The sequence below is a fragment of the Moschus berezovskii genome, chromosome 27 (genome assembly GCF_049115385.1).
Source record: "Moschus berezovskii isolate FMDL1 chromosome 27, NW_MosBer_1.0, whole genome shotgun sequence".
NCBI classification, from domain to species: domain Eukaryota; kingdom Metazoa; phylum Chordata; class Mammalia; order Artiodactyla; family Moschidae; genus Moschus; species Moschus berezovskii.
The window spans coordinates 19,688,326-19,700,663 of record NC_142486.1 but is presented as its reverse complement, the minus strand read 5'-3'; the positions used below and the strand labels follow the sequence as shown (position 1 = coordinate 19,700,663).

At 48.2% G+C, this 12,338-nt stretch overlaps 1 protein-coding gene across 8 annotated transcripts in view; it reads left to right on the top strand.

The window, feature by feature from the left end:
• Positions 1-4,313, top strand: part of TNRC6A (trinucleotide repeat containing adaptor 6A) — a 97,596-nt gene extending 93,283 nt beyond the window's left edge. For 7 of the 8 annotated variants that reach the window (XM_055409700.2, XM_055409705.2, XM_055409704.2 and 4 more), the window contains 3 exons: positions 783-853; positions 1,624-1,763; positions 2,278-4,313. In XM_055409700.2, the coding sequence (XP_055265675.2) occupies positions 783-853; positions 1,624-1,763; positions 2,278-2,653 (587 nt within the window). In that variant the 3' untranslated portion in view covers positions 2,654-4,313. Of the gene's footprint in view, positions 1-782; positions 854-1,299; positions 1,428-1,623; positions 1,764-2,277 lie in introns of those variants that run through there. The other variant, XR_016036604.1, reaches the window with a different exon arrangement.
• The last annotated feature ends 8,025 nt before the right edge of the window (positions 4,314-12,338 follow it).

Below are 12,338 nucleotides of genomic sequence, written 5' to 3'. Positions count from 1 at the left end.
CTGTGTGAGTCAGCCACGTCAGCAAAGGGGGCAGTGTCGGCCAGGGTGCGGAGACCTGGGAAAACACAGGGTTTCCTGTTGAAGTCGGAGCTTGGCAAGGGTTGGGGGACGGTGTACAGGGAGTGCTGAGTGCCTTGAGCTGTGATGTGCAGCCATCTTCTAAAGGGTTTCTGAGGCTCTTCTGAACAGTTTTAGACAGGAACGACTGGATCATGTCTTGAAGCTCGGCTGCTGGGAGAGGGAGACGATGCCTTGGGGCCAGACAGGAAAGCCAGATGCAGAGCCCCTGTAGTAGCCCAGACTAAACAAGGAATGTCTGGGCAATTGCAGGGTCTTAAATCCCCTCTAACTTTGCACCCTGGGGGATGTGCGTGCAAAGTCATCCAATACCTGAGATGATCGTGAAGTTAGGCTGTTCCCCAAAGGTTACCATTTTGAGATAGGTTTAGCTTTATAAATGGGAAGAGCCCAAAGGCTTCTGGCCTGTGGTTCACTCGCCCACTGTGACGAGCTGGTAGCCCTCGGAGCCCCTCACCCCCAGAGGCCAAGCCATGTGCCCCAGGAATTAGCTGCTGGTCAGAGCTGGAGTGGGCTGGCATCCTGGCCTGCGGGGAAGATACCCCAGGTAGAAGCACAGGTGAGTAGGAAGGAAGGAGACGGGTGCCCTGAGCCCAGGTGATCCTTCTGAATCCCTGCAGTGTAACTGGGCTGTGTTTGTCCTGAACAGTCATTCAGGCCACGGTCTCGGAAGGCTGACTTGTCCTTTTTTCTTCCTTGTTTAGGTTCCAGCTGGGGTGAGAGCAGCTCAGGGAGAATAACAAATTGGCTTGTTCTAAAAAACCTTACACCTCAGGTAAGAACATCAGGTGTCCTGCTTGGTGGTGTCCTGGTTCCAGATCACATGGAAGCAAAGGTTTCCATGCTGGCGTAGGTCTGAGATGAGGACTGCCCAGGCCTGCTCAGTGGACTAAGTAGATGTCGAGGCCTGGCAGAGAACGGTCTTCGGATACCTCAGGCAGGCTGGTGGTCTGATCCTGTGGTTCTTATGCTGTGAAATGCACAGGAGCCAATCAAAACCAGAGCCCTGGATCTCACCCTGCAGACCCTCATGTAGCAGACCTGGGCTAGGACCCAGGGTCTGCATTTCTGTGAGGATGCTCAGATGAGTTTAATGCAGGTGGTCTTGTACCGCATTTTGAGAAACCGTGTCTGCCGTTTAGATAAGAACATTTTCTTAGTCCCTGGACGACCCCCTCCTCTGGAGGCTGGGTGTTAAGAGCCCACCCCCCTCCTCCCCAGGGAGCAGTGCCTTGATGAATCCTGTCCTCAGGGCAGGGAAGAGAGAAGACCTGAAGCCACAGCAGGGGCAATGGCTAACTAAGGAATTGGGGATCTGGGGAATATCCAGGAGTCTAGAGGCCACAGAGGTATGGCTCTGGGACCAGTGGAGGTGGGGAGGGAGGCACTGTGCCCCATGACAGCAGTGAGTCCCAGTGCAGAGTGGCACCAGGAGTGAAGGACCTTGGGCAAGAGAGAGAACCAGAGTCCCAGCCTGGGACCACCTCCCCAGACGGCCCTCGGGGCAGTGTGTCTAACTGGCAGCTCCCCTGCTCTGTTTCCTAGATCGATGGCTCAACTCTGCGTACTCTGTGCATGCAGCATGGCCCACTGATAACATTCCACCTGAACCTCCCACATGGAAATGCTTTGGTCCGTTACAGTTCAAAAGAAGAGGTAGTGAAGGCACAAAAGTCTCTGCACATGTAAGTTGCCCATTCCGCGCAGGCGCCTGGAAAATGCCCCTGGGGTCGCAGGTGCGGAATCCTCTTGTTAGGGCCCCCTCGGGTGGCTGGAAGCACCACCAGTGACCCTGCGCACCACCCCTTGGCCGGCACGTGCAGCCCTGCAGTGAGCACCTCAGAACAGCTGCGGCCTCCTGTGTTTTGGCTCCAAGGGCAGCGTTCAGAAGGGAGCGCATCGCCCCAGATCAGAGTGGCCCTAGAAAGTCCTTTAAATTGCCAGTTAGGAGACACGACGTGATCTTGACACCTCAGCAGAGCTTGGTGGCACGTCTGTGTCTGGAGAGCCCTGGGTGCTGTGCCCCACCACGTGTGGCCTCCGGGATGCACGCGGGCTGGCAGGACGGCCCTCAGGGTCCTTGCGTGCCCTGCCCTCTCCGTTTCCCCCTCCATAGCGACAGCATGCCCCCCTGACTTTGGCTCAGACCCCTCAGCCGGCCCTGTCTTCACCAGGCCCGCGTGTGTCTCTCTCCTCCAGGTGTGTACTGGGGAACACTACTATTCTTGCTGAGTTTGCCAGTGAAGAGGAGATCAGTCGTTTCTTTGCACAAAGTCAGTCTCTGACCCCTTCTCCCAGCTGGCAGTCTCTCGGGTCCAGCCAGAGCCGGCTGGGCTCCCTCGACTGTTCCCACTCATTCTCCAGCCGGACCGATCTCAATCACTGGAATGGTGCTGGGCTGTCGGGAACTAACTGTGGAGACCTTCATGGCACTTCCCTCTGGGGGACCCCACATTATTCCACAAGCCTGTGGGGTCCTCCCAGCAGCAGCGACCCCCGGGGAATTAGCAGCCCATCCCCCATTAATGCTTTTCTTTCTGTTGACCACCTGGGTGGGGGTGGAGAGTCCATGTAACAGTATAGACTAGACTCATGAACTTCGACCTCAAGCCGCGAAAGAAAGGAGCACGAAGTTGGGCTCGCCGCCTGCAGCCAGGGGCCACCTGTGGGAACAGCTATTCTCTGCACATTTTCCACTTTGTTTTCCCTGAAACATATCAGTTTGAATACTTGAATCATGCAGGCCAATATTATAATGTGAAAAGGTATCTATCTATTTACACTCCCAAATAGCGCCATACATGCTAAACCGTATAGAATGAGCTCACTTGTGTATATTCATCATGTTTAGCCTTTGAGTTCTTTTTTTTTTCCCCCTTCCTACCCCTCCCCCCATTCATTCTTTTTCTCTTTTTGCAAACAAGTTTTTGGGCTGATAATGTATGAGCTTTTAACTTTGCACTGAGGGCGCTCCGTCTGCTCGGCAATATGGGGAGGGCGGCTGTCCCAGTGTAAATGTTTACTCAAGGACGCTCTCAAGTGTGTGCTCTCCACTATGCCTTGACGTTTGCCTACCTTATTGTGGTGTCGTGGAGCTTAAAAGATCAAGTTATGATACTGACTTAGGACTATAAGTGAAAGTATTGCACCAGTTTTTTCATGTTATAAAACTAAAGAATTTCACTCTGCAGTTTGAAAAACTGTGGCCACAGCTGTGACTTGCAGCCCACCTGCCACCCAGGACGGGCCCTGCACTTTGAATAGGCTTTCCATTTTGTTTTGAAGGTTCCCACGTTGAGCCTTCTTGTTTACAGATTTTTTTGTTTGTTTTTTGAGAAAAAAAAAAATGTTTACTCTTCCATCATTTAAAAAAAAATTAAAAGACAAAAAAAAAATGGAGGATGATTTAAAAGATGCTTTCTATCTCTGGGAAAAAGGAGCAGCATTTGGCCATGTTCTTTTGTTTTTCTATTCCTGTCCTAAATCAAAGAGCATGGTTCTCAGGAAAACCAGTTCCCCAGTTTAAAAAAACAAAAAAAAAAAAAACAAAAAAAACTCCTTGTAGTTTCTTATAGGAAAAAAGAAAAACCCCAACTTTTAGCACTGATACTACATATTGCTCTGTTTAAGAATTTTCTCTGCCAAAAAAAAAGAAAAAAACAAAAAAATGCTTAAAGCTGGAGTTTGAGATTCTGCTTTCAGATGCTGTCTTTTTATTAGTGAGTGATGATGGTTTGCTAATAATCAATAGGTAATAATTTTTTTGTAATCCCATCAAGTGGCTCTCTCTGTTTCCGCTCTCGTGACTGTGTTAATGTTTAACTGTTGTACCTTAAAGCCGAAATCAGTAACTATGCATACTGTAACCAAGATACTGGGCTTACAGAATTGTTCGTTGTATAAAGAAAATTTTAAATGTTGTTGCAAACTAACGAGTTACACCATTTTTAAAATTTCTTTCTCCCCACCCCTCCCTTTTTTTGCCCACAAATGGTATTATAATGCTTGCTTAGTCAAAGAAGAGAGACTAAACAAGGGTAAAAATTTTAACAGTACAGAATTTGCCATCATTTCATTGCCTTGATTCTAACTGTTTGTGTCCTAAGATGCAAAAGAAGTCAGTGGCTTTTAACTGTTTACAAATAGAATGTGATTGTAAAATGTACAGTTTGGTTGTGTTTGAATTATGAACTTTCTTCAGATATAATAAACCATGACTTTTTGGCTGCTCAACATTAACTGTCTCTTTTTTGTGAATTTATTTGTACGCTCTTTTTTATAACGAAAGTTTCAAAGTTGCTACGTATGAGGGTTCTCATAGAGCAACCGAGTAAAAAAAAAAAAAACCTGAGCAAATATTTGAACATTTTATCCGAACTTATTCACAACTTCACCCTGAAATAATGTGAGAACAGTGGGAAACTGTCGCTTGCTCCTTCCTGCCCTCTCTGAGCATCTTTGGGATCTCGTTGCTCAAAGCTCTGCTATGACTTCATCTTCCCCACCATTTGTGCCCATCTCAAGCCTCAGCAAGAGACCATTTGGAACATGAAGCTTAATGACTTGACAGTGTTCTTAGTGTTAACTCTCATACCTCTGTTACGAAATGAGAAATGCCACAGCCTGGACTGGCCTTTTTCTTCCCCCTTTCACGGCCCTCGCTGCTCACCGCAGGAGCTGCGGGGGCAGAACCTGTGTATGTATTTCAGCGTATGACTTCAGATCATGCTCCAACTTGCCAGGTGTAAGCTAATGTTGTTGGGACACCTTAATATAAGCAAATGTTGTTCAGTGCATTCAATGTATATTGACTTCCATACTGGTTTTTCCAAAAACCAAAGGTAGCTTTGAAAAACCACGTCTGGAAATGTTTGGAACGTTAAGCTGATTGACCTTTTGGGGCTTTGAGTAGTATATAATTGACTTCATAACTGCGTTAATTGTATTGTTAAAAGTGTTTGGGAGTTTTTTGCGCTTGTTATGTGGAAATAAAGTGTTTGATTTAAAAAATTAAGAAGTGTTTCGGTGTTTGCCTGGTCCATAAACAGTTCTAGTCCCTAAACGACTGTGTTCCTCCTAAACCTTCCTTAACCTCGCCCAACTGCCCGTGCCTTCGTCTAGATGGTTGGTCTGCCCATGACATTCCCCTGGCTCAGTGACCTTGAGTCACTAACAGCCTTTTAGAGTTGCTCTAAACATTTTAACGCATCCAGCCATGTGTTTCCAAATAAAGTTCTTAGGAGCTACACAACTCCTTCTCCCCTGGACGTGTCCTGTGCTCTAGACATCCTGAGCTGCTCCCTGAGGGCCTGCTCAACACCGCCTTCTCCTCAAAGACAGTAATCCACTGGGGTCAGCTTGCCTGGACTGGCAGCCAAAATCCAGACTCTTGTCCTGTACCAAACTGCATCTGTTTTGGGTTCAATAGAAAAGGATAACTTGATTGCTTTGCCAGGCAGAGGGGGACACAGGGGGCTGATAACCCTCAAGATTGTGTGTCCCAACCTGGAGTGGGTAGTAAGGAGTTTATTATAAAAGGTTCAAAGAGGTTGTGATCCGCTCGTGAACATTCTTCTGAGGTTGGTGATGAGACAGTTGGGAGTCAGCACCATCAACTTTCTGATTCCAACCAGTCTGGGGTCTGTCTGCCTGTTTGTGGGCAGCGTACTGTTAACTTCTTCCACCTGAGCTGCCAAACAGCTCAAAAGTCTTCTGTGTGTCCTTTGAGAGGGAACCAGGACCCTGTCCCTAAGGCTGCAGTATTGTCTTGACTGCTCCATTATCTCTGCATCCTCCACCTTCCGTGATTAACAACCGTTTGGAACTCAGGGAAGGTCGTGAAGGCTGAATGAAGCCTATTTGCTGCAAATAAGAAATAGAGAAAGGCTTTTGTGCCCAGTAGCCCCACTAGGCCTTCCTGCTCAGTCTCACCATATCACAGAGCCACCTGAATTTTCCTAGATTTCATAGTTTTAAAAATCAAACCCTTATCTCAGTTTTTTGATAAAAGATGGTGATGTCAAGACTCTGTATGAAAAATCAGTGCCATAAATAAGCTATCCAAAAAACCAAAAAGTAGATTCAGTTCTGGGTGGAGACAACCTGTCAAAGCTCAGGGGGAGGTGTGAAGTCTTTGCAGAGGAGTTAAAGGCACAGCATCACGGAGGACCCACACTTTATAAATGTTTATTTATATTTTTAAATTTATTTGGCTGCAGTGGGTCTTAGTTGCAGCTCACAGGATCTTTAGATGCCACATACGAACTTTTAGTTGAGGCATGTGGGGTCTAGTTCTCTGACCTGGGTTTGAACTGGGGCCCCCTGCTTTGGAGCTCGGAGTATTAGCCACTTGACCACCAGGGAAGTACCTATTTCTCTTTTTAAATTTTATGTTATTTATTTTTGACTGCATTGGGTCTTTGTGGCTGAGCAGGGGCTTTCTCTAGCTTATCATTGCGGCACCTTTTGTTTAGGGCGTGGGCTCTAGAGCATGCGGTCAATGCATAGGCTTAGTTGCCCGCAGCATGTGGAATCTCCCAGACCAGGGATCTAACCCAGGCCCGCTGCATTCTCAGGCGGATTCTTATCCAGTAGGCCACCAGGGAAAGTCCTGTTTAATCTTTTTTTATTTTCTGGCTGTGCCACACAGCAGTCAGAATCTTAGTAGCTGGAGTTGAACACACACTCCCCCTTCAGTGGAAGCCGCCTCATAACCACTGGACAGCTAGGGAAGTCCCTTTTTTAAAGAATGTTTTTGCTTTTTTATTTCTTGGAATACCCACACTTTAGAAATTGCTCCTCGGGGATGTCTGCAGTGTGTACAGGCGGTCAAGGATAACTCCCAGCTTCGTCCACTGGGTCCCATCCTGAGGCCTTGACTCAGCGTTCCCTTTCTCCCCTGAGAAGTGCTACCATGACCACTGACGGCCTAGGCAGCTGGTAAAACCCATGTCCTTGAGGAGGTGACATTTGAGCAGATCTCTAAGGGCGTTGAAGCAACAGCCAGGTGTGGGGCAAGATCAGTCCTGCAGGCCGGGAGGGCATCAGTGTGAGCCAGGGGGACAACACAGGAGACCAGCGGAAAGGAAAGAGAGAGAGCGCTTGCTCCACCGTGGTTGCCTGCTAGCATCACCCGGGAGCTAGAAGGAAGTCCCCATGCTCTAGCCCCACTGCAGACATGTTTTAAAACGATGGAACCCTGGCCCTCGGCAGTAGAAGTGCAGAGTCCTAACCACCGGACCACCGGGGAATTCCTTTCTATATTATTTCTTTTATAACTGTATGTGAATCTACAACTATCCCAAGAAAAATTTCCATCTGAAATGTAAATTAAGCTCTTGCTAAAGGAATGATCGTCAAATCATTCTCTTGATGGAGCAGATATTTTTAACACTCCTTTTGGACAAATGCCCCAGAGTTCCTGATTTCTGTCCTTCGGAAAAGTAATAGAGGTAAAACTGATTCTTTGGCTGTTTTAGAGGATCTTTTTAAAAAATCTGTGCATTTTTTTGGGGGGGACCTCACTGTGCAGCTTGCAGGATCTCTATTCCCCAATCAGGGATTGAACCTGGGCCACAGTAGTGACAGCCTGGAATCCTAACCACTAGGCCTCCAGAGAACTCCCCAAAATCTTTATGAATGCCTGTCTCGTTGGATTTTGCAAAGGGGTAAATAATAAATTGACAACAAAAAGTAAAAAAAATAAATAAATAATGTTAACTCTATAGCCATCCTAAGGCCTTCCTGAGACTTCTGGCTGTGCTTGGAGTGCTGGGTCAGGATCCCAGGCAGGTCCCAGCACTCAACAAAGGCCCCAGGGTTCCCCCACGGTTAAGATGCGTCCCACGTGCTCATTCACTTCAGTCATGTCCAACTCATTTTTGACCCTGTGGACCATAACCTGCCAGGTGCCTCTGTCCATGGGATTCTCCAGGCAAGAATACTGGAGTGGGTTACCGTGCTCTCCTCCAGGGGATCTAAGGAACCCCTCCCAAGTGTGCACCAGAGACTTCAAGCCCTTGTTTGCACTTCCTAGAGTCACTATTTTAGTTTTGTTTCTGTTTCAATATTTTTCCTGTAGAAACATAGATAAGTGATTACAAAGAGATTTTTAAGGAATACAGTTAAGGCCTAGCAATGACTATAGGCCCTTGTTACATAAGAATCAGAAGCCCCGTTCTTGGAAGCTAAACCTCTGGCTGATTCATGTTGATGTTTGGTAGAAGTCAACACAATACTGTAAAGCAATTATCCTTCAATTAAAAATAAATAAATTGGAAAAAATGTCCCATTCTTCAGGAATTTAGTTTTCAAGTATTTCATTATTTTGAATTTTTTGTTCAATAACATTGTCTGGTTTTATTGGGCTAGTTATTATCATCCCCCTGCTAGATATAACAAGTGACTCTGGTTTGCTTAGGTTGCCTTGTAAATGCACACATTCAGTTTTAATTTTTTTTGGGGGGATCAGGCCGTTTTTACTGCGGGGCTTCTGGGGAGGGTCGAAAGGCTGGGAGCACAATGAGATTCAAGTCCTTCTCCCAGCCAGGATCTCTCCAGATTCGAAGTCCCTGAAAGCAAGATTTACTTTTTAAATGACTCACATTTAAAGACAACCTTAGGGACTTCCCTGGTGGTCTGGTGGTTTACGAATCTGCCTTCTAATGCAGGAGACAAGTTATTCAATCCCTAGTCGGGGAATAAAGATCCCACATGCTGTGGGGCAGCTAAGCCTGGGTGCCACAGCTGCTGAGCCTGCCCATGCTAGAGCCTGTGCTCCAGAACAGCGAAGACCCAATGCAGCCAAATTTTAAAAAATTTTAAATAATTAAAAAAATAATAAATATGATGAAAGTGAAAATGTTAGTCACTCAGTCGTGTCTGACCTTTGCGACCCCACAAACAGTAGCTCCTCTGTCTACGGAATTCTCCAGGCCAGAATACTGGAGTGAGTAGCCAGTCCCTTCTCCAGGGAATCTTCCTGACCCAGGGATCGAACCCAGGTCGCCTGCATTTCAGGCAGATTCTTTAGCATTTGAGCCACAGGGAAGTCCCAGAAATATGATGGCACTCCCCTTATTAAAAAATAAAGACAATCTTAGTTATATACATAGAAGTTCAGGTGATGGGCAGAAATGGGACATCCTGAGTGCCTAAGGGCGAGGCAACAAGGCCAAGGGAAAGCTCTTCCCAAGGGCACAGGTGTAACAATTTAGACTTCCTTGACTGTTCAGTGGTTAATACTCTGAACTCCACTGCAGCGGGTGCTGATTCCATCCCTGGTGGGAAACTAAGATCCTACATGCCTGGAGGTGTGGCAGAAAGAGAGAGTAGATAAATAACCTTTTATTGGTCTTTTATGGCCTTTGAAATTACACCGCTCCAGACTGAAATTCTCATCAGACCATCTGCTAGCTCGGACTCTGACCCCCAACATCCAAAATCCTTCGGCTTGGCCTTCAAAAGAGATCTTTATTTATTTATTTTTTTCCCAGGAGTGTGATTGCAGGGTCATATGGTAGCTCTATTTTTAGCTTTTTAAAGAATCTCCATACTGTTCTCCATAGCAGCTGTACCAATTTACACTCCTACCAACAGTGTAGGAGATTTCCCTTCTCTCCACACCCTCTCAGGCATTTATTGTTTGTAAATTTTTTTTTTTTTAGGTAATTATTTTTTATTGGAGGCAAATTATTTTACAATATTATATTGGTTGGTTTTGCCATACATTGATATGAATTTGCCCCGGGTTTACATAAGTTCCCCCTCCTGAACCCCCCTTTAATCAGACCCTCTCTCCACCCCCAGTGCCATGACCTCATCCAGGGCGTCTCCTGCTCTGCACCCCCTCTGACCACCCGCCTCACAACAGCTAGGGTGGGCTTTGCCTTTTGTCCTTTTAAAAACCTCCATGGGGACTTGGCTGGTCCAGTGGCAAGGACTCTGCACTCCCAGTGCAGGGGGCCTGAGTTCGAGATCCCCGGTCAGGGAACTAGATCCCATATGCCGAAAGCAAAAGGTACTGTGCGTGATGCAACAAAGGCTGATCCCAAGTGCCCCAAGTCAGACCTGGTGCAGCCAAATATATGTATATATTTAAACTGACATAATGTTCATACCATACAGAGCCCAGTTCTAAAGTGTACCAATCAGTGGGTTCATAAGTGCATGCACTCATGTAGCCCTCATCCCACCAAGAGAGAAGCCGTGTACATCACCCCAGAAAGTCCTTTTGTGCCCCAAAACTCTGGGGCTTCAGCTCCGTCACATCACCAGCATGTTTATGACCCTCTGATGACTTCCTGTAGTGCTTAGGGAAAAACCCTGACCCCTTACCATGGCCTGCAAGCCTGGCGTGCCTAAGATTGTCACCCCCTGTCCTCACCTGCTCCCCTCTCCTCAGCCCTCCCCAGACCCCCTTGCTTTCTCCCACCCCGGGGAATCACCTCTTCCTCCGAATCAGTCTTGCCCCAGTGTTCAGCTGGCTACTCCTGATCCCACTCCAAGCAAAGATGCCTGTGCACGGAACGCCTTCCCAACCTTCTCTCGAATAGCCCCCTCCCACCCTGAGCCGTTCTCCTGTCCAGAACAATGGCTCTCAACTGGAGGTGATGTTGGCCCCGCCCCAGGGGATAGTCAGGATATCTGGAGACCTTTTTGGCTCTTACAACAAGGGGGTGGGGGGAGAGCCTGCTCCTGGCATCCAGCAGTTGGAGACTAGGGATGCTGCTCGATGTCCTTGAAACATACAGGACGCCCCCCCCCCAACACACACACACACAGAGGAAGGGATTATCCAGCCACAGAGGATGAGAAGCCCAGGTCTAGCACGTGACCTGTTTTATTCCCTTCAGAGCATCTCTTAGTATCTCCAAGGAGTCCCTGCGCATTACCTCCTTCCAGAATGCATGCATTGTCATCCTCCCATCCAACTGCAGAGTGAGATCAGATCCAGTCACTCCTGAGCCTCCAACCCTTTGAGGCTCCTGCTGAGCTTGGCAAAACTGCAAGCTCCTTCCCGTGGCCTTTGAGGCTCTGCTGGACCTGCCCTGTTGGCCTTGACCTCACCTGTTGGCCTTGACCTCACCTGTTGCCTCCTCTACCAGGTCACTGTCCACCAGCCTTTGGCTCCCTGTGGGTGACAGCTGGATCCACCCCCAACTCCTGCCAGCTCCTCAGGCACCTCACATGGCACTGGGGACATCCTTCTCTCCAGTCACAGCAGGGGGAGCAGCACTTCTCTGCAAGACGTCCTGAGAAAATGGAATAAGTCTGTCCTTATTCAGGGATGGGGAGATAGAGGCACCCTTTGGGGGATGGAGATGCAGTGTCTCTGGAGAAGCAGGTCCAGGGTGATGGAGAGGAGACTAAAGTATCTGGGGTGTGAGATGGAAGGAGGCACTCACTCCCAAGGGCACTTGCACCACCCTGACAGAGAGAGGCTCCATCCTGGGGGAGGGGACAGGCTAAGGAAGAGGGGCTCCAGCCTGGGAAGGACAGGCTAAGCAATGGGGGATCCACCCTGGGGCAGACAGGCTAAGGAAGGAGATCTCCACCCTGGTTGGGGAGGGAGCAGGATAAGGAAGAGGCTTTCCATGAGAATGACCATTAAAAAGGCACGGTTCGGGGGTGGAGTGGGAACTTCCCTAGTGGTATGGTGGCTAAGACTCCAATCTTTCAATGCAAGGGGCCCAGGTTCAATCCCCAGTCAGGGAACTAGATCCTGCAAGCCACAACTAAGAGTTCACATGTTGCAACTAAAGATCTCACAGGCTGCAACTAATACCTGGTGCAGCCAAGTAAATACACTTTTTTTTTCTTTTTTTAAAGAAAAGAGAGGTGACTCATTCTGCAGTGACCTGGGCCTCAGCCATCTGACCCTGCCCCTGGAGCAAGCAGGAAAAGAGAATTTCGAGAGACTGGAGGCTGAGCCAGACGGTGCCAGGGACAGCTGGGACAGCTGGGTTTCTGCTCCTGACCTCCAAAAGATGGCATTTCATAGGTGTTGAGGGAGTCCAAATACAGGAGCTGGGCCAGCTTCCCCAGGTGGGCAGTTGGCTGGGCTGTGGGTGTGCCTGGTGGTGGGAAGGGAGCTTGAGGGGGCTGTACAGGGGAGGGGGTGCCCTGCAGGCTCCAGGAAAGACCCACCCAGACCAGGGTGGTACACAGGGGAGAGAGCACCTTCTCGGAAGAGTCAAGGAACAGGGTTCTGAAAATCATAAGGGAGGGAGGGGAGCAGGAACTTTCAACTGCAGGTTGAG